The sequence below is a fragment of the Amblyomma mixtum genome, chromosome 7 (genome assembly GCF_055824585.1).
Source record: "Amblyomma mixtum isolate Tamu chromosome 7, ASM5582458v1, whole genome shotgun sequence".
Taxonomy (NCBI): domain Eukaryota; kingdom Metazoa; phylum Arthropoda; class Arachnida; order Ixodida; family Ixodidae; genus Amblyomma; species Amblyomma mixtum.
Genome location: NC_143018.1, coordinates 84,883,626 through 84,904,712, shown reverse-complemented (window position 1 = coordinate 84,904,712; position 21,087 = coordinate 84,883,626). Strand labels below are relative to the sequence as shown.

The 21,087-nt window shown below is 41.6% G+C and overlaps 1 protein-coding gene across 1 annotated transcript in view; it reads right to left on the bottom strand.

Annotated features, from left to right (window-relative positions):
- The window catches only part of LOC149336685 (uncharacterized), a 69,020-nt gene that overhangs the window by 15,475 nt on the left and 32,458 nt on the right, over positions 1 to 21,087 (bottom strand). Inside the window, exons 6-8 of the mRNA XM_089554207.1 lie at positions 16,036 to 16,574; positions 12,972 to 12,976; positions 7,057 to 7,383 (exon numbers count right to left, since the gene is read on the bottom strand). Coding sequence (XP_089410333.1) covers positions 7,057 to 7,383; positions 12,972 to 12,976; positions 16,036 to 16,574 — 871 coding nt within the window. The remainder of the gene's footprint in view (positions 1 to 7,056; positions 7,384 to 12,971; positions 12,977 to 16,035; positions 16,575 to 21,087) is intronic.

The window sequence follows — 21,087 nt, the reverse complement described above, 5'->3', positions numbered from 1 at the left end:
GTCACAATTGCCCAGGTTAACTGCTTCTGTCAAGAGAAAGTGGTAAGGCTCGAGGTGCGTTTCACAAGTACTATGACATTTAAGGCAAGCTTCATCACGACTTTATATACACCTTGACGCAACTCGCCTGTGGAACACATTCCCTGTGAGCCATCCCAAGCACAATACAGGCCAAAAGCAAGGTCACATCTAATTCAGAGTAAAGTGCCATGCAAATTCAATCTCGTGAAAAATTTTCACGCTTCAAGCAGGGCTATTGTAGAGTCCAGGTGCAATGTGCAGCTACAATACCTGTAAAAAACACTGATACAATTATCAAAAAACCCTTTCTGGGCAAATACAGCCACCATCTTGGCAAACACTGCACCTCGGGAACACTACTGCTGGTAAGGAAAAGTATGAAACAGCTAGAGGAGAACAGGAGCTATGAAATCAATATAAGGATATCCAAGGTAAATCCATAGGAATACTAGCAAGCTGCTAAGCATCATGTAGCACTTCTGCTCAAATCTGTGAATGTTCCTATGCACAACAGCAAATTCCAAGACACAGTGAAACAGTTTCGCCTGCAGTGTAAAAGGAAGGAAGAGACAATGTCCCAGCCGGAAGTAATTTGATTTATGGAGTGGTGTATCGCACTTTGTCGGAAATCTCAGAAGATCCGCTTACAACCTGAAAAAAAAAGAAAATATACCCCAGACATATTCTTACCCCAGTTCATGCATTTCTCTTTAAGACTTCCCACATCAACACAACTGGAACTGCGACAAGCTCAGGCCGCACGGCGCAAATCTGGAATCAAGACCAAGAAGGGTAATGACTGCAGTGTTTCATGAGACTAGGGATACCAAAGGTGAATGTGGACAGCAGTAGAACTGGGAAATTGCAGTGCTTGCTGAAGAATTCAGGTACTTGCACTAAGCTGACCGGATTCAAGGGGGTACATCCAGTCGGAAAACTCTTATATACATTCAAAACAACAATTCAGCTAGTTGCTGCAAACAAGATACAAAAGAGTGCAAAGCCAACACTCTTGAGATTTAAAGAGGCATCCACTGTCAGTAGACATGTGAAAATCAGAAATCAAGCATGTGGAAGAGTCAAAACATCTGCTTTAAGTCTTTCTTGCGTTTCTCACTGAAGAGAGGAAAAGTGAATATTAGGCATAGATAGCAAAACACATGAATCTAGAATGTCAAAAAAGGCAGCAAATTTGGGGAAAAGTCAGAACTTATTGCTTTGCACTCAAGTACGCTTTTAACAGAGAAGTAGCTTTCATGCTGCTATACTTGCAACATCTAAACTTACAACAAAACTTAAATTCTGAGTTAATATTAGATGTCCAGAAACATGGCTTCAGGAAATTGGGGCCATTGCCTCCTTGCGATTGTTTATCCACTCAAATATTGATCTAAATCAAAGCTCCCATGCTTGCAAAAATGAACAGAGCAATTCGCCATGAATGCGTAATAAAAAAATTCAGATGGGCACTTTGTTGACCTAAAGTGCGATAAGGCGGAAGCGCGGTTTTGCTGCTTTCCATTTTGACCAGTTGAAAAGCGTGACATTTCTGTTGACAACTCCTGCTTACAACGATGAGGCATTAAAGGCTTCCGCCTTAAAATAAAAGATGGGCAGCACGGTTAGCTGCTCAATCCAATCCATGAGAACGTACAAATGACCTGTCCCTAGAACCACTTATTATTGCTATGCTACTATTACTACTACTACTAATTAAACTATCGCTTTATTTCCAAACAATAGAAGCTGGACCTAGTTTACGTTGTATCTGCGCAAGCTGGTACAGCACAGAGTGCAGAAAGATGGCATGTGCTGAAGAGAAATGACCTACAAAAGGGACAATTAGAGGTATCCGAACATTCCGAAGTCAGAAAAGAATCTCGCTGTTAGCACTAGTGAGCTCATTTTCTGCCATTTAATAAAGTCAGATGAAGTGCCTGTATATATCTCCACCATACCAGGAGATGCTGGTATGTTCCTGTGAGCCACCTTGCTTTGGATATGGAAGCTTCTAGGCTAGGTTCACAAGCAGTCAGCATATACCCGATGAGTCTCACATGCAGGACAGACTTTCTATGCACAGTGGGAAGATGAAGAAAGGCCCACAGAAAAGTAGCATCAAGTTAAGAGCCTAGTGCCCTGTGAAAAAAAATGAGAACCTAATGCAGGTTAGCAATAAAGGCGTTTATGGTAGCACAGTAGGAAAAGTCACACAAATAGCACAAAAGCAATTTCTGCACTTGCACAGGCAGAAAGTTTCATGAAACAGAGAAGGCAACTCAGACATTTGCATGCAGGGGCTATTTATGTAAGCAGAAAATTGAAGCTTCCACATTACAACTTTTTTTTTTTTACTCGATGTCACAACCTGTTCGCAGTGGAGTGCAAGCGAAGAGAACGAGGTGAGGGGCATCCACCAGACTACTGCTTTCCTGTGCTCCAAAGCAAACTACCATATTTACCCGATTGTAAGTCGACTCGAACGCAAGTCAACACCCCTTATCTCATTTATTTATTTTTTATTTATTTCAATACCCTAAAGGCCCAATGCGGGCATTACATGGGGGGGATTCATCAAAGAAAACAACAGATATAAAACACAGAATACAAACGGCTGAAAACAGAAGTAAACAAGTTAAGAAGGCAGGTACAAGTTAATAAGAGGAACAAAAAAAAAGGCTAATATGAGGTATTTGAAAAAAATTCACATGTAGCAAACCGCGCAAAAAATCAAGAAAAATCCCGGCTTCGAAAGTTACTAAACACAGCATCTAACATTTTGCGGAACGTTACGGCCAGCACACACACACTCTAGAGCAACCAAGAAAAAAAACAAGAAACAAAAAAAAAGAACGCACATCAACATATGTTAGAATTTTCTAAATAGGACCAAAGAGCTGTTTGAAATGAGGATGTTTCAGCGATAGTCGCAATGCTAGAAGGAAGCAAATTCCACTCTTCGATAGACAAGACCAATGGTGAGTATTTGTATCGTTCTGTCCGAGCGAAAATAGGTTTAATCTTCTGCTTGTGATCTACACGAGCCGATGTGTGCGGTGCCGGGAGAAGATGAGAGCTTGAAAATGGTGTGTTGCTGTGGTAGATAGTATGGAAAAAGGATAAACGGCTGAATTTTCTGCGCATGACCAGAGGCGAGAGATGGAGCGATAGTTTCAGTGCTGTTACACTTTGATACCGAGAGTAATGGGAAAGGATGAAACGAGCAGCTTTGTTTTGAATAGATTCCAACATGTTGATGAGATAGACGTGATGAGGGTTCCAGATCACCGACGCGTATTCTATCGCAGGCCTGATCAGCATGTTGAATGCGTGTAGTTTTGTGTCCTGGTTGGCTTGGTGCAGTCGGCGTTTAAGAAGACCAAGTTTTTTTAAGGTTTTGTTAGTGATTTGTTCAATATGAGTGCTCCAGGATAAATTAGAGTTAAAATTTACACCGAGGTATTTTACCGACGCTGCAGTTTCAATGGTAGTATTAACTGAGTAGGCATTAGGGCTCATGTTGGCAACGGAAGTAAACTTGAGGTGTTTAGTTTTATCGGCGTTAATTACCATTTGCCACCTGCCGCACCAATTAGTTAGCTCATCAAGATCAGTCTGGAGAGCAACGATGTCGCGAGAGCTAGATATTACTCGGTAAATTACACAGTCACCTGCAAATAATCGTATTGTTGATGTTATGTTCGACGCGATGTCATTAATATATATTAAGAAAAGCAGTGGACCCAGCACCGAACCCTGAGGTACTCCTGAAGCAACACCTGTACGTCTTGATAAGAAGCTCCCTAATTTAACTGACTGAAAGCGGTTTGTTAGAAATGCGTTAATCCACTGCGTAGTATGTTGATCCAGCTGCAAGTTGCGTATTTTTATCATCAGACGGTTATGAGGCACGCGATCGAAGGCTTTAGAGAAATCAATAAAGATGGAGTCAATGTAGAGGGAAGAATCGATTGCTTGATGAAGGTCCGTTGTTAGCTCAAATAACTGTGTCTGGCACGATAAATGTTTGCGGAAGCCATGCTGGTTGTTGTGAAGCAAGTTGTTCTGGTTAAGATGAGTCATAATATTTGTGTATATTATGTGTTCGAATACCTTGCAACATATCGAGGTTAATGAAATTGGCCTGTAATTATTAGGAACGGATCTTTCTCCAGATTTAAATACCGGGATTACATAAGCGGACCTCCAATCTTCTGGCACACATGTTGTATCGAGTGACTGTTGGAAAATGAGTGATAGCAGGAAAGCTGTGTGCTGGCAGGTTATTTTTAACAGCTTCGCGTTGATACCATCGGGTCCTGGGCTAGTGTGGTGGGGTAGGCGGTCAATTGCACGAGCCACGCCAAGAGCAGATATGTGAATGGGTGAAAAAGGAATCTGGATATTGGCCTCAGGAAGCTGCAGTGGATTGCAAATGGGCAATTCATCTGTAAAAACTTGTGAGAAGTGGTTGTTAAATTGTTCTGCACATTGTTCTATAGGTAGAGTGCTGCTGTTGGACGATGACTTTATCAGGAAAAAAAAAACTTAGAGGTCCCTTAAGATTCCCCTTTAATAGCAAAATGCGATAGCATTACCTGGCCACCTCAGACGCTATCGGCTGCCGTGAGTAATCGTGCCCGTGTGCCATTCCAAAACTAAAGCTTATTAGTTACTGGACTACTCATCCGCCCTTACGCCACTGTCCTCACTAGCAGTGTCGCCGTGATCGCTGCTGCGGTCCCACAGCATATCAGTCTAAAGTCATCGTCCAACAAAATTCCACACTTCACTCATAGCAACATCACGAAATCACATGGAACAGCTGAAAATTTTGCCTTGCTGTAGCTGCCACACCTTTATCACCTGTTCCGAGATGTAAACCGTGCTCACTGCAGTGCAGTTCTTTTCTTCAGCGTAAATCATGACAATCATCTTGAATATAGCCATGAACAAGTGCCGAACTCTTACCGGGCCCAGAGCACAAATAACGACGGACGAAGCACTACGTTAAAAAGTGGTAAAACATGGTGGGCGGGCGGTCATCAAATATGTCACATCTAAAGAGAAACTACTCGTGACCAGTGTCGGCTCTTCCGTCAGCTACCAACACTCCCTGACACCACTGCCGTTCCGAGTGGCAGCACAGTGGTGGCCGTGCTCCCGCAATTGGAACAGCAGCCCTTTCAACAACTATCGAGACTCCCTTGAGCGCCGAGTGCGCAGTTAAAGTAAAAAAAAAAAAACTTGGAGGACGCTGACACGTCTTTTTTAAGAGCAGAACGCAACAGCGCTATTGGGCCGCCACAGCTTATCAGTAGCCGCAATCTGCAGCCACACACAGGGAGGGCAAGAAGCACCAGTCCGCCACTTATCCATAGCTGCCATCGCCGCCGCACTTGGGCAGGCTGCTGGTTCTGCGCATTGACAAAGCAGCTGCTCAAGGCCAGCACCAAGAGAGATATGCGACAGAGCCCTACAAGAAAAATGCAGCCATGCTGCAGCATCCCTGATATCTCGTTTGTCTCGCCTTTATTTATGATGGCACGCTTTGGTATCGATTGTAAGTCGACCTCCCCACTTCACATTTTCGAAAAAAAAAAACAGGTCAACCTGCAATCGGGCAAAAACGGTGCAAAGCAAAAACAAGTAGATTACATTCGTGCTCGAGGTGGCAGCACCACGGTGCAGGCAGACATTAGTACTTACAGCAGCACCATATAGCTGTAGGGAAGAAAGGCAAAATAATACGACACCATTGTTATAATTAAGAAAAGGTAGACCATACCATGGTACCAAACAAGATAGTGCACATTGTTGCTAGGTGTCCCCATACTTATGGTCATAAGGAAAGAATCATTCAGTGTCAGGCTATGAGATTCACACAAAATGCTTTAGTGCTTCACTGTGGTCAAGTATACATCTGAACCTAAAAGAAATGTTTTACATGCTCTTAACTTTAACTGTACCATGATAAAAAATAGATGTCTTCAAGCAGTGTTTACTTAAAACTTCTCACCCACGCTTCAGTGCATGAGCTACTTTGCTTAATTGCTCAATGCATTTTACATGCACATTCTGAGCACTCACAAATACTGTTAATTACTTGAAGTACTATTATTTCTACTACTGCCATGACTACTAATAGAATTGTTAGTTCTGAGCTTAGGAGGCAGCGTAAGATGAAATAGCCCAGCAATAACAACTACTTTCTCCATAATGTGAAAACATGCCAGTAATAGTGCAGCTTTATTTCAACCCGGAAAGAACACACAGCATAAATGATAAACAAAATTCTTCTTATATGTTGCAAAGCATCTAACAGGGAAAACACTTAAAAAAAGAACTCAAAGATCAAAGAAACAGTGTCTTTCATTCACAGTAGCATGAAACTTTGCATCAAGGTAATACATCATCTCCAGACAAAAATTTTCTTCTTGTCTGCACCTACCCAACACAAATTTTGAAGTTCCAAAGCCCAAATAGAAAAGACCACTCTTGGACGAAAAAGGAACCTTTATGATGCCTCATGTGCAAATTTCACAAAAACGAATATTCACAGTGTATACAATATTCTGTTCTGGCTTTCTTAGGCAGCCTAGAAAATGCTTTGCTGCAGGAAACACACAACAGCCAAGCTGCACACAGCACCCCTATAGTAAGTAAAATGAAGTTTTACTACACAGCCACACTTATCTGTGACTAGAGCACTTTCCTCATGCCGTTCCAATTTTTACGAGCAGAGAACCAGGAGTGTTTTCAATCGGTCAACCCGAAATCAAACATGTTCCTTGTGAATATGGCAGACCGCAACACAGCACCGCCTTTGTTAGAAGGCACGTTGATAGAATACCTTAACTTCTCTTTAGGTCACCAGTGAAAGCTTACAAATTAACATGCTAAGGTTTTATAGAATGGTGGACACTTCTGCATGGTTATGCTGTTCACTGTACTTAAATTGCTACCTACATGCCAACATCCCCAAGCAAGTGAAGAAGGAGCAGTTTTCAATTCTAGTGTTTTTTTTGCACGTGCCTCTTGAAGTTCGACCCGCACGCAAAGGATAGTGGGCATAGCTGGCATTGGTACGGCTTCTCGCCTGTGTGGATGCGAAGGTGGTGTACTAGGTGGCTCTGCTGAGTGAAGCTTTGGGGACAATAACTGCAAGTGAACGGTTTCTCGCCTGTGTGAGTACGGAGGTGCGCAATCAGGCCGCCCTTCTGCGTGAATCCTTGGCTGCAATGCGTGCATTTGTGTGGCTTCTCGCCCGTGTGGGTGTAAATGTGGGCTACCAGGGTCCTCTTCACTGCGAAGCTCTTGCCACAATGTCTGCATTCAAAGGACCGCTCTCCAGTGTGTGTCCTCTGGTGGCGCTTGAAGTTTGTGACGTCAGTTGTAGCATAACCACAATCATGGCACAGGAACCGTCGCATTCCTCGCAATTTTTCTTGCGTTGGCGAGCTGGATTTACCATCAGTAACTGAATCTGCACAAAAAAAAAAAGTTTACCAAAATGCGAGGGATATGCCTTCCTCCATAGTTCTACACTAGTGCCACTAATCAGTCACCCTTATGCTGCTGACACACTGTGTGCCAAAGTCAGCAAGTCAAAGTAAAATAAACCCTAGACTTCACCTAAAACATTCCTTCCTTCCTAGCTGGCACGTAGATAATAACATCCAGCATATAGAAGGTCATAAACAGCATGCCACACCAAAAGTGGTTGCATATGTAAAGAGGTACAAATATTCTGAGCCTCTGTATGATTTTAGCCTCGTTAGTCCCATCTTTGTCTTTTCACCAACTTGAGCTCAAAAAACAAAAAGTAAAAAAGATGAAAAACATCCACCAGGATGAATTTTAATATAGCAAGGGGACCATTCTGATTTTTTAGCTGTTACATTTGTTGGAGATCAACTTTACGGTGCAAATATTAAACTGCACGCTACTTACAAGACTTAAAGAAAGAAACTGTGGAGCCGATATAATCTGTTTGCAACAGCAAAAACAAAGCAGAGAAATGAAGGTGAAAAATAATACACAACTTCAGAAAAAAAATTTAAAGCAGTTCTCATAATCATGGTTGTTTACACGCAAGACCATGTGCAGAAGGCTGCCTCTAAATAATTTAAAAGCTGTACATAACTCAACAAAATGCAGTGGCGGCATAAAGAGACTGAAAATGAAAAAAAAAAAAATGATTTCCACTGCTTACAGTTCAAGGCACAATATATCTCACCTCACATCTAAGCAAGAAAATTTTATTCCATGAGTTTCAATGGCAAACCTTGGCATAGAAACCAAGTCTGAACAGCAGCATGTATTACGGGGCTTCCTGATACAGTCACACCCCTCAGTGTCCGTAAGCCAGATTCTGGGGACAGCTGGCTAATCATATTTGTCGTCCAGACCATTTAGAATGACACACCACTGTACTGGAGATACATAAAACAGAAAAAAAAAGAACACAATGTGTGCTTTGTGTTCTGCGTTGTTCATCCTCATTTTATTGTTTTAAATCTAAAATTATTGTTATAAATCTGAAAATTGTGCATTATCAAGTCACTGCTCAAACCTCATCGAAGAAATTACACTACCAAAGTGTAGACAATTTAAGCACGCACCCTAAATACATCACATACACATGGCAAGCGTGGTTTCAACGCTGCAGCGCTGAGACACTTGACAATGCACCAATGCTATCGGCATGACTATCATAGTTCTACAACCTTTCTACTACCACCTACAATACCTCTTAACAATGTCAGTTTGGTCATCAAAAAAGTTGATATGAGTGTGTGCAACTATCTTCTTGAAAATGGGCAAAAAGTAAATTGTGCACCTAAGGAATACTTTGACCCAAAGCTGCAATCCTACCTGTAGAGAAGGTGTGAGATGGGAGGAGAGCATTTGCTCTGGTGAAACAAAAGTTAAATATGTGGGGCAAAATTTACAAATATTGGAGAGTTGCCAAAGCATGACATCAGACTTGAAGCACAAAACTGGTGAGCCAAAGATTATTACAAACAATTGAGAACATGACAATGCTCACCAGACCAACTGCTAAGTCAATACCTAACAAGCTGTACTGCAGTGAGAATAAAACAAGCAAAATAATTTGTACAAAAGTAGTCAACAATTTGATGGAATAGGGACTTGCACTTCATTGAAGATACGAGAAGATAGTCTTGCGACCTGAAAATAAAAATTAGGAAAAAAATTATCTTCAGCCAAAGCTCTCCATCTCTATTCAAAGCTGCCGCTGTGGCTCAGCTCAGTGGTTATGGTGCTCGACTGCCAACCTGAAACATGCTGGTTCAATTCCACACTCGATGGTCACATTTCATTAGAGCTGAAATGCTACAGGCGCATGCACTGTGTGATGTCAGGGCACATAGAAGAAGCCAAGGTGGTCAAAATTATCCCAAGCCCTCCACTACGGCATCCCTCATAGCCTGAGTCACTTCGGGATGTTAAACCCCATAAAACCCAACAAAAGTGTCCATATTCATGCACTTTCTTTTCCAGCCTTCATTTGTATAACAAGCAACATTGTGACAAGCGAAGGTTGGACGACGCGAATGCAGACTGTTGCAGAAAGAAAGGAGCCTTCAACAAGTGTTTTCATACCGACTCTGATATCAGAGATGTACTCAGACACTAAACGAACTGGATCACTCAGCTGCTTTTTGCAGGATTCAGATACTTGAACAGTGTAGATTAGCTTCCAGGTACTGCATCGACTTAAGAACTACTTTGATTTGCAAAACAATTTCTCTTAATAGCCAGTATACATACAAGATGAAAACAGTGAAAATCCATCACTCTTCAAATTTATAATGGGATGCACTACCAAAAGATACAAGGCAGCAGTCTTACTTGTCACTTCCATATGCAAAGCATGCAGTGGTGTAAACAATATTTTCTGCATCCGTCACACTTTTACTTATTATTGAGAAATGATATTTGCCACTGGGCATGTCAAGATTTTTAGAAAAGACAAAGCAAGGCGCTTATCATAACTACTTTGAATTCATGATGATGATGATGAATTTTTGTGGGTCAAGGGTAGCCATGGCCAAAGAGTGCCATGGCACAAAGCATCTTCATCTACTCAAGGTGGGGTCAATAGCCCATGTTCCAAGCATTTCACCACAGATAACCTGAGCAATAGGTCAGTGGAAAGCTTGTACCTTTCACATCACAGGTGGGTACCCAGCGGCACTGGATCGAACCCTGCGCATAGCACATGTGATACGGATGCTCAAGCTGCGAGGACTCGGCAACTGCTATGGTAAAACTGCTTTTAAATTGGGATAATACTTTAATATGAGTAACTTTCCAAGTTTATTCTAAATTTTCCAGAATTATCCCAGATCTTCTTTACATTATGAGAAGCAGGCAGTCTAACAGTTTGGGTCCTCACCAACCTTGAACTGTTTACACACCTGACACTGGTTGGGTTAATGGGGGTTCTAAATTGACTCAGGCTATGAAGGACGACTTACTTCAGGGCTCCAGAAATTTTGAGCACCTGGGATTCTTCAATGTGCAACGACATCACACAGTACACGAGCCTCTAGAATTTCACCTCCATCGAAATTCGACCACCGCGGCTGGAATTGAACCCGCATTTCGGGTCAGTAGCTGAGCACTATAACCACTGAGCCAAGGCTGTGGCCACTCATACACCAACTCTCATTAAAGCTCAGAGTGCAAATATGACACAAAAAGAACGATCATAATAAAATGGTAAGACACCCATACTTATGGAAATTTAACAGCATCAAGACAAATCATTTCTTCAGGCAGAACAGCATAAACTCAAGCTCATTTAAGGAAATTTCATCAAATACATTGCTATGGAAAAAGACTCCACATGGTATGAAAATGCAATACCATAGCATAGTTCATGAACCACAATCACAAAGCTTGAACTCACTCTTATCTTTGTGCATTTATGTGCATGTCTTACAGGAACACTCGCCCAAAGCCTAGTTGTCACTTAGTCACACAAACATCAACAGAAGTACGATTAGCAAAAACTTGAAGTGGCCCACTGTGCCCGGATTCATTGCAAGTTAAAATTGCCAAAGCACGCCATTTTAGACTACGACTGTCAGGCAGATTAACCTCCTTGAGGCATATTTTGCTGCAAGACTTTTTTCTTCGTTTTTCTCATATTAGCTTAAATGCCTGCGAAAATAAAAAGGCTAATGCATCATGTGTGCAAAAAAACAATGTCACATGTAGCTCTACTTAATTGGTAACTGCATACCACAAGCACATCCAGATGAACAGAGATTATTACTATTACTGCTATCACTGCTCCTGCTATTACTTTTAGGCCAGGTTCACTTGCAAACAGTGGCAGCCAGACTTAGTCTAAACAACATATTGGCAATATTGGCTAAACAACATATTGGCAACTGAGACGGAAGAGAGATGGAATGTGCTAAAGAAAAAAACAAACTACAGGACAGAAAACACGACGTTGAAATGTGAACTTGGGAAAGTATTTTGCAATCCTTGCCCAAATGTTAGCACTCATAAATTCAGTTTTCTAAAACGTCACAATAGGGGATATTCAAAATTCCGCAAGTGCGCTTTCCCGCATAACAATGTTGTCCCAAACAAGATGGCTGACCATGCATTTCCAGCTGAAACAAAGCAAGAAAGACTGGTTTTTTGTTTGATTCTTCCAAAATACGTTTCTTACATTCTATCCACACTGTTAGCGCCTGTCCTGTAGCCCACGTAGTTCCTTTACAGCGAAGTCGGCCATCTTGTTTGGGGCAAAATTGTTATGCGGGAAAGCGCACTTGCGGAATTTTGAATATCCCCTATTGGCCAGGTGAACTGCTTCTACCAAGAGAAAGTGGTAAGGCTCGAGGTGCATTTCACCAGTACTATGACATTTAAGGCAAGCTTCACTACCAGTTTATATACACCTTGACACAACTCGCCTGTGGAACATATTCTCTGTGAGCCATCCCAAGCACAATACAGGAAAATAGCAAGGTCACACCAGTGCCATGCGAAAAAAAAAGAAATTATTCAAGTGAGCAATTTTCATGCTTCCAGCAGGGCTATTGTAGAGTCCAGGTGCACTGTGTAGCTGCAATACCTTTAAAAAACACTGATACAGTTATGAAAAAACCCTTTCTGGGCAAATGCAACCACCATCTTGGCAAACACTGAACCTCGGGAATACTACTGCTGGTAAGGCAAAGTATGAAATAGCTGGAGGAGAACAGGAGCTGTGAAAGTAAGATAAGGATATCCAAGTTAAATGCCTAGAAATACTAGCAAGCTGCTAAGCATCATGTAGCACTCCAGCTCAAATCTGTGAATGTTCCTATGCACAACAGGAAATTCCAAGACACAGTGAAACAGTTTCGCCTGCAGTGTAAAAGGAAGGAAGTGACAATGTTCTGGCCTGAAGTAATTTGATTTATGGAGTGGTGTTTCGCACTTTGTTGGAAATCACAGAAGATCTGCTTACAACCTGAAAAAAAAAAGAAAAGAAAATATACCCCCCGACATATTCTTACCATAATTCATGCATTTCTGTTTAAGACTTCTCACATCAACACAACTGGAACTGCGACAAGCTGAGGACGCACGGCGCAAATCCGGAAGCAAGACCAAGAAGGGTAATGACTGCAGCGCTTCATAAGAATAGGGATACCAAAGGTGAATGTGGACAGCAGTAGAACTGGGTCATTCCAGTGCTTGCTGAAGAATTCAGGTACTTGCACTGAGCTGACTGGATTCAAGGGGCTACATCCAGTCGGAAAGCACTTATATACATTCAAAACAACAATTCAGCTAGTCACTACAAACAAGATACAAAAGAGTGCAAAGCCAACACTCTTGAGATTTAAAGAGACGTCCACTGTCACAAGACGTGTGAAAATCAGAAATCAAGCATGTGGAAGATTCAAAACATCAGCTTTAAGTCTTTCTTGCGTTTCTCACTGAAGAGAGGAAAAGTGAATATTAGGCATAGATAGCAAAACACATGAATCTAGAATGTCAAAAAAGGCAGCAAATTTGGGGAAAAGTCAGAACTTATCGCTTTGCACTCAAGTATGCTTTTAACAGAGTAGTTTTCATGCTGCTATACTTGCAACATCTAAACTTAGAACAAAACTAAAATTCTGAGTTAATATTAGATGTCAAGAAACATGGCTTCAGGAAATTGGGGCCATTGCCTCCTTGCGATTGTTTACCCACTCAAATATTGATCTAAATCGAAGGTCCCATGCTTCCAAAAATGAACAGAGCAATGTTCCATAGTGCGACAAAAAACAATATTAAAGATGTGTACGGTTAACTGCTCCATCCATTTCATGAGAACGTACAAATGACTTGTCACTGGAACCACTTATTATTGCTGTGCTACTATTACTACTACTACTAATGAAGCTAGCTTCATTTCCAAATTCTGGAAGCTGGACCTAGTCTACATTGCATCTGAGAAAGCTGGTACAGTGCACAGTGCAAAAAGATGGGATGTGCTGAAGAGAAATGATTCACAAAAGGGATAATTTGAGGTGTCGGAACATTCGAAAGTCAGAAAAGCATCTCACTGTTAGCACTAGTGAGCCTGTTTTTCGTCACTTAATAAAGTCAGATAAAATGCCTGTTGGTCAAATGTTTAGGGGAATCCTCCAAGTTGGAGTAAATTTGTAATAAGGGAGTAATTACTCATTGGTGTCCACCCAAGCACAGCCATACGGCTACAAAGGAAAGCTATACAGCTTCCTCAGAAACTTCGTAGTTAAAGAAAAATTCGTCCTGGTCCAGGGTTCGAACCCGAGACCACCGCTTCACCGGAGCAGTCGCTCTACCAACTGAGCTAACCGGGACGGCAAGGTTATGGTAGGGCGAGAGCGAATTGATCAATAACTCGAAGTGGGAACAGTGTTGGTCAAATGTTTAGGGGAATCCTCCAAGGTGGAGTAAATTTGTATTAAGCTGGTAATTACTCATTGGCATCCACCTAAGCGCAGCCTACGGCACTAGGAAAGCTATACAGCTTTCTCAGAAACTTCGTAGTTAAAGAAAAATTCGTCCTGGTCCAGAGTTCGAACCGGAGACCACCGCTTCACCGGAGCAGTTGCTCTACCAACTGAGCTAACCGGGACGGCAAGGTTATGGTAGGGCGAGAGAGAATTGAATTTGTAGCCGTATGGCTGCGCTTGGGTGGATGCCAATGAGTAATTACTCCCTTATAATAAAATGCCTGTATATCACCACCATACCGAGAGACGCCGGTATGTTCCTGTGAGCCACCTTGTTTTGGTTATGTGAGCTCCTAGGCTAGGTTCACAACCAGTTAGCATATACCCGAAGTTTCATATGCAGGATGGATTTTCTACACACAGTGAGAAGATTAAAAAAGGCCCACAGCAAAGTAGCATCAAGTTGAGAACCTAGTGCCCTGTAAAAAACACCGAGAACCTAATGCAGGTGGCCAATAAACGGTTTATGGTAGCAAAGTAAGAAAAGTCACACAAATAGCACAAAAGCAATTTCTGCACTTGCACAGGAAAAAAGGTTCATGAAACAGAATAGGCAACTCTGACATTTGCATGCAGGGGATTTTTATGTATGCAGAAAATTGAAGAATTGCAGAATGGGTTACATTCGTGCTCGAGAGGTGGCAGCACCAGCAGTGCAGACAGGCACTAGTACTTAATGCAGCATCATCATACGGCTGTAGGGAAGAAATGCAAAATACGATGAGAGCACAGTTCTAATTAAGAAAAGAAAGACCATACCATGGTTCCAAACAAGTTTGTGCACATTGTTGCTAGGTGTCCCCATGCTTATGGTCATAAGGAAAGACTCATTCAGTGGCAGGCTAATGCAATTTGTACAAAATTCTTTAGTGCTTCACAGTGCCCAAGTGTACATCTAAAGCTAAAAGAAATGTTTTACATGCTGTTAACTTTAACTGGGTCATGATTAAAAATATAGATGTCGTTACGCAGTGCTTACTTAAAACTTTTGACCGTCGCTTTAATGCAAGAGCTACTGTGCTTAATTGGTCAATGCATTTTACATGCGCTTTCTGAGCACTCACAAATACTGTTAATTACTTAAGCTACTACTACTGCCATGACTATACTAATAGAACTGTTAGTACTTGGCTTAGGAGGCAGTGTAGGATGAAATAGGCCCGCGATAACAACTACTTTCTCCATAATGTGAAAACATGCCAGCAAAACTGCAGCTTTATTTCACCCCGGAAAGAACATGCAGCATAAATAACAAAAAAAATTCTTCTCATATGCTGCAAAGCAGTAACAGGCAAAATACTTAAAAAAGGAACTCAAAGAAAAAGTGTCTTTCTTTCACAGTAGCATAAAACTTAGCATCAAGATAATGCATCATCTCAAGACAAAAATTAACTTCATGTTTGCACCAACCCAACACAAATTTTAAAGTTCCAACGCTCTAATAGCAAGACCACTCTTGGATGAAAAAAGGAATTATTATGATGTTTCAAGTGCAAATTTAACACAAAAAAACATTCAAAGTGCATACAAAATTCTGTTCTGGTTTTCTTAGGCAGCCTAGAAAATGCTTTGCTGCAGGAAACACACAACAGCCGAGCTGCACACAGCACCGTATAGTAAGTAAAATAAAATTTTACTACACAACCACACTTATCTGTGACTGGAGCACTTTCATCATGCCGCTCCAATTTTTACGAGCAGAGAACAAGAAGTGTTTGCAATCGGTCAACCCGAAATCAAACATGTTCCTTGTGAATATGGCAGACCGCAACACAGCACAGTCTTTGTTAGAAGGCACGTTGATGGACAAACTTCACTTTAGGTCACCAGTGAAAGCTTACAAATTAACACGCTAAGGTTTTATAGAATGGTGGACACTTCTGTATGGTTATGCTGTTCACTGTACTTAAATTGCTACCTACATGCCAACATCCCCAAGCAAGTGAAGAAGGAGCAGTTTTCAATTCTAGTGTTTTTTTTGCACGTGCCTATTAAAGTTCGACCTGCATGCAAAGGATAGTGGACACAGCTGGCATTGGTACGGCTTCTCGCCTGTGTGAGTGTGAAGGTGGTCTACCAGGCCACGCTTCTCGTTGAAACTCTTGCTGCAATGGGTGCACTTGTGTGGTCTCTCTCCTGTGTGGGTGCGAAGGTGGCGTACCAGCTGGCTCTGCTGTGTGAAGCCCTGGGGACAATATGTGCAAGTGAACAGTTTCTCGCCTGTGTGAGTGCGGAGGTGCGCAATCAGGGTGCCCTTCTGCGTGAATCCTTGGTTGCAATGCGTGCATTTGTGTGGCTTCTCACCCGTGTGGGTGTAAATGTGGGCTACCAGGGTCCTCTTCACTGCGAAGCTCTTGCCGCAATGTCTGCATTCAAAGGGCCGCTCCCCAGTGTGTTTCCTCTGGTGGCGCTTGAAGTTTGTAATGACAGTTGTAGCATAACCACAATCTTGGCAGAGGAACTCTCGCCTTCCTCGTGATTTTCCTTGTGTTGGTGAGCTGGATTTGACATCAGTGACTGAGCCTGCACAAAGAAAAAAAAAGTTTACCAAAATGGGAGGGATATGCCTTCCTACATAGTTCTACACTCGTGCCACCTTCAAGAAGAAGAAATAAATGACAAAGGTGCCTTTAATCAGTCACTGTGCATTTAATCATGTTGTTGACACATTGGGTGCCAAAGTCAGCAAGTCAAAGTAAAATAAAGCTTAGACTTCACCTAAAACATTCCTTCCTTCCTAGCTGGCACGTAGATAATAACATCCAGCATATAGGCCATTAACGGCATGCCACTCCAAAAGTGGTTGCATATGTAAAGAGCTACAAATATTCTGAGCCTCTGTATGACTTTAGCCTCGTTAGTCCAAACTTTGTCTTTCCACCAACTTGAGCTCAAAAAACAAAAAGTAAAAAGCATGAAAAACATCCGCCAGGATGAATTTTAATATAGCAAGGGGACCATTCTGATTTTTCAGCTGTTAAATTTGTTGGAGATCAACTTTATGGTGCAAATATTAAACTACATGCTATTACAAGACTTAAAAAAAGAAACTGTGGGGCCCATATAATCTGTTTGCAACAGCAAAAACAAGGCAGAGAAATGAAGGTGAAAAATAATACACAACTTCAGAAAAAAAATTTAAAGCAGTTCTCATAATCATGGTTGTTTACACGCAAGACCATGTGCAGAAGGCTGCCTCTAAATAATTTAAAAGCTGTACATAACTCAACAAAATGCAGTGGCGGCATAAAGAGACTGAAAATGAAAAAAAAAAATGATTTCCACTGCTTACAGCTCAAGGCACAATATATCTCACCTCACATCTAAGCAAGAAAATTTTATTCCTTGAGTTTCAATGGCAAAGCTTGGCATAGAAACCAAGTCTGAACAGCGGCATGTATTACGGGGCTTCCTGATGCAGTCACACCCCTCAGTGTTCGTAAGCCAGATTTTGGGGACAGCTGGCTAATCATATTTGTCGTCCAGATTATTTAGAATGCAACACCACTGTACTGGAGATACATAGAACAGAAAATAAAGAACAACACAATGTGTGCCTTGTGTTGTGCGTTGTTCTTCCTCATTTTTATTGTTTTAAATCCAAAATTATTGTTATAAATCCAAAAACTGTGTATTATCAAGTCACTGCTCAAACCTCATCGAAGAAATTACACTACCAAAGTGTAGACAATCCAGGCACACACCCTAAAAACATCACATGCACATGGCAAGCGTGGTTTCAACGCTGCAGCGCTGAGGCACCTGACATTGCACCGATGCTATCGGCATGACTATCACAGTTCTACAACCTTTCTACTACCACCTACAGTACCTCTTAACAATGTCAGTTTGGTCACCAAAAGGATGATCTGAGTGTGTGCAACTATCTTCTTGAAAATGGGCAAAAAGTACATCGTGCACTTAAGGAATACATTGACCCAAAGCTGCAATCCTACCTGTAGAGAAGGTGTGAGATGGGAGGAGAGCATTTGCTCTGGTGAAACTAAAGTTAAATATGCGGGGCAAAATTTATAAATATTGGGGAGTTGCCAAAGCATGACATCAAACTTGAAGCACAAAACTGGTCATCCAAAGATTATTACAAACAATTGAGAACATGACAATGCTCACCAGACCAAGTGCTAAGTCAATACTTAACAAGCAGTACTGCAGTGAGAATAAAACAAGCAAAATAATTTGTACAAAAGTAGTCAACAATTTGATGGAATAGGGACTTGCACTTCATTGAAGATACGAGAAGATAGTCTTGCGACCTGAAAATAAAAATTAGGAAAAAAATTATCTTCACCCAAAGCTATCTCTATTCAAAGCTGCCGCTGTGGCTCAGCTCAGTGGTTATGGTGCTCGACTGCCAACCTGAAACATGCTGGTTCAATTCCACACTCGAGGGTCACAATTCGATAGAGATGAAATGCTACAGGCTCGTGCACTGTGCAATGTCAGGGCACAAAAAAGAAGCCAAGGTGGTCGAAATTATCCCAAGCCCTCCACCACGGCATCCCTCATAGCCTGAGTCACTTCGGGATGCTAAACCTCATAAAACCCAACAAAAGCATCCGTATTCATGAACTCTCTTTTCCAGCCTTCATTTGCATAACAAGCAACATTGTGACAAGCGAAGGTTGAACGATGCGAATGTAGAATGTTGCAGAAAGAAAGGAGCCTTCAACAAGTGTTTTCATACCGACTCTGATATCACAGATGTACTCAGACACTAAACGAACTGGATCACTCAGCTGCTCTTTGCAGGATTCAGATACTTGAACAGTGTAGATTAGCTTCCAGGTACTGCATCGACTTAAGAACTACTTTGATTTGCAAAACAATTTCTCTTAATAGCCAGTATACATACAAGATGAAAACAGTGAAAATCCATCACTCTTCAAATTTATAATGGGATGCACTACCAAAAGATACAAGGCAGCAGTCTTACTTTGTCATTTCCATTTGCAAAGCATGCAGTGATGTAAACTGAATATTTTCTGCATCCGTCTCACTTTTGCTTATTATTGAGAAATGATATTCGCTATTGGGCATGTCAAGATTTTCAGAAAAGCTAAAGCAAGGCACTTATTATAACTACTTTGAATTGATGATGCTGATGATGGATTCTTATGGATCAAGGGTAGCCATGGCCAAAGAGTGCCATGGCACAAAGCATCTTCATCTACTCAAGGTGGGGTCAATAGCCCATGTTCCAAGCATTTCACCACAGATAACCTGAGCAATAGGTCAGTGGAAAGCTTGTACCTTTCACATCACAGGTGGGTACCCAGCGGCACTGGATCGAACCCTGCGCATAGCACATGTGATACGGATGCTCAAGCCGCAAGGACTCGGCAACTGCTAAGGTAAAATTGCTTTTAAATTGGGAAAATACTTTAATATGAGTAACTTCCCAAGTTTATACCAAATTTTCCAGAATTATCCCACAGATATTTTTTACATTATGAGAAACAGGCAGTCTAAGAGCTTGGGTCCTCACCACCGTCGAACTGTTTAGACACCTGACACTTATCACTGGTTTGGTTTATGGGGGTTCGTCCCAAAGCGACTCAGGCTATGAAGGACGCCGTAGTGAAGGGCTCCGGAAATTTAGACCACCTGGGGTTCTTTAACGTGCGCTGACATTGCACAGTAGACGGGCCTCTTAAATTTCGCCTCCATCGAAATCCAACCGCCACAGCCGAGGTCGAGCCCACGTCTTTCGGGTCAGCAGCCGAGCACCATAATCACTAAGCCACCACGGCGGACACTCATACACCGCCTCTCATTAATGTTCAGAGTGCAAATATGATTCAAAAAGAACAATCATAATAAAGTGGCAAGACAGCCATATTTATGGAAATTTAACAGCGTCAAGACAAATCATTTTTTCAGGCAGCGCGGCATAAACTCAGGCTCATTTCAGGACATTTTGATTTTATACATTGCTGTGGGGAAAGATTCCAAATGGTATGAAAGTGCAATAACATAGCATATTTTATGAACTGCAATCATGAAGCTTGAACTGACTCTTGTCTATGTGCATTTATGTGCATGTCTTACAGGAACATTCGCCCAAAGCCTAGTTGTCACTTAGTCACACAAACATCAACAGAAGTACCATTAGCAAAAACTTGAAGTGGACCACTGTGCCCGCATTCATTACAAGTTAAAATTGCCAAAACACGCCATTTTAGACTACGACTGTCAGGCAGAGTAGTTATCTTGAGGCATATTTTGCTGCAAGACTTTTTCTTTGTTTTTCTCATATTAGCTTAAATGCCTGCAAAAATAAGCAGACTAATGCATCAAGTGTGCAACAATAAAATATTACATGCAGCTCTACTTAATTGGTAACTGCATACCACAAGCACATCCAGATGAACAGAGATTATTACTATTACAGCAATCACCGCTGCTGCTATTACTCTTAGTCCAGGTTCACTTGCAAACAGTGGCAGCCAGACTTAGTCTAAACAAAATATTGGCAATATTGGCTAACCAACATATTGGCAACTGAGAGGGAAGAGATGGAATGTGCTAAAGAAGAAAACAAACTACAGGACAGAAAACACGACGTTGAAAAGTGAACTTGGGAAAGTAATTTGGAATCCTTGCCCAAAATGTTAGCACTCATAAATTCAGTTTTCTAAAACGTCACAACTGGCCAGGTTAACTGCTTCTACCAAGAGAAAGTGGTAAGTCTCGAGGTGCATTTCACAAGTACTATGACATTTAAGGCAAGCTTCACTACCAGTTTATATACACCTTGACGCAACTCGCCTGTGGAACACATTCTCTGTGAGCCATCCCAAGCACAATACAGGAAAATAGCAAGGTCACATCTAATTCAGAGTAAAGTGCCATGCAAAAAAAAATTTAATCAGGTGAGCAATTTTCATGTTTCCAGCAGGGCTATTGCAGAGTCAAGGTGCATTGTGTAGCTGCAATGCCTTTAAAAAACACTGATAAAGTTATGACAAAACCCTTTCTGGGCAAATGCAGCCACCATCTTGGCAAACACTGCACC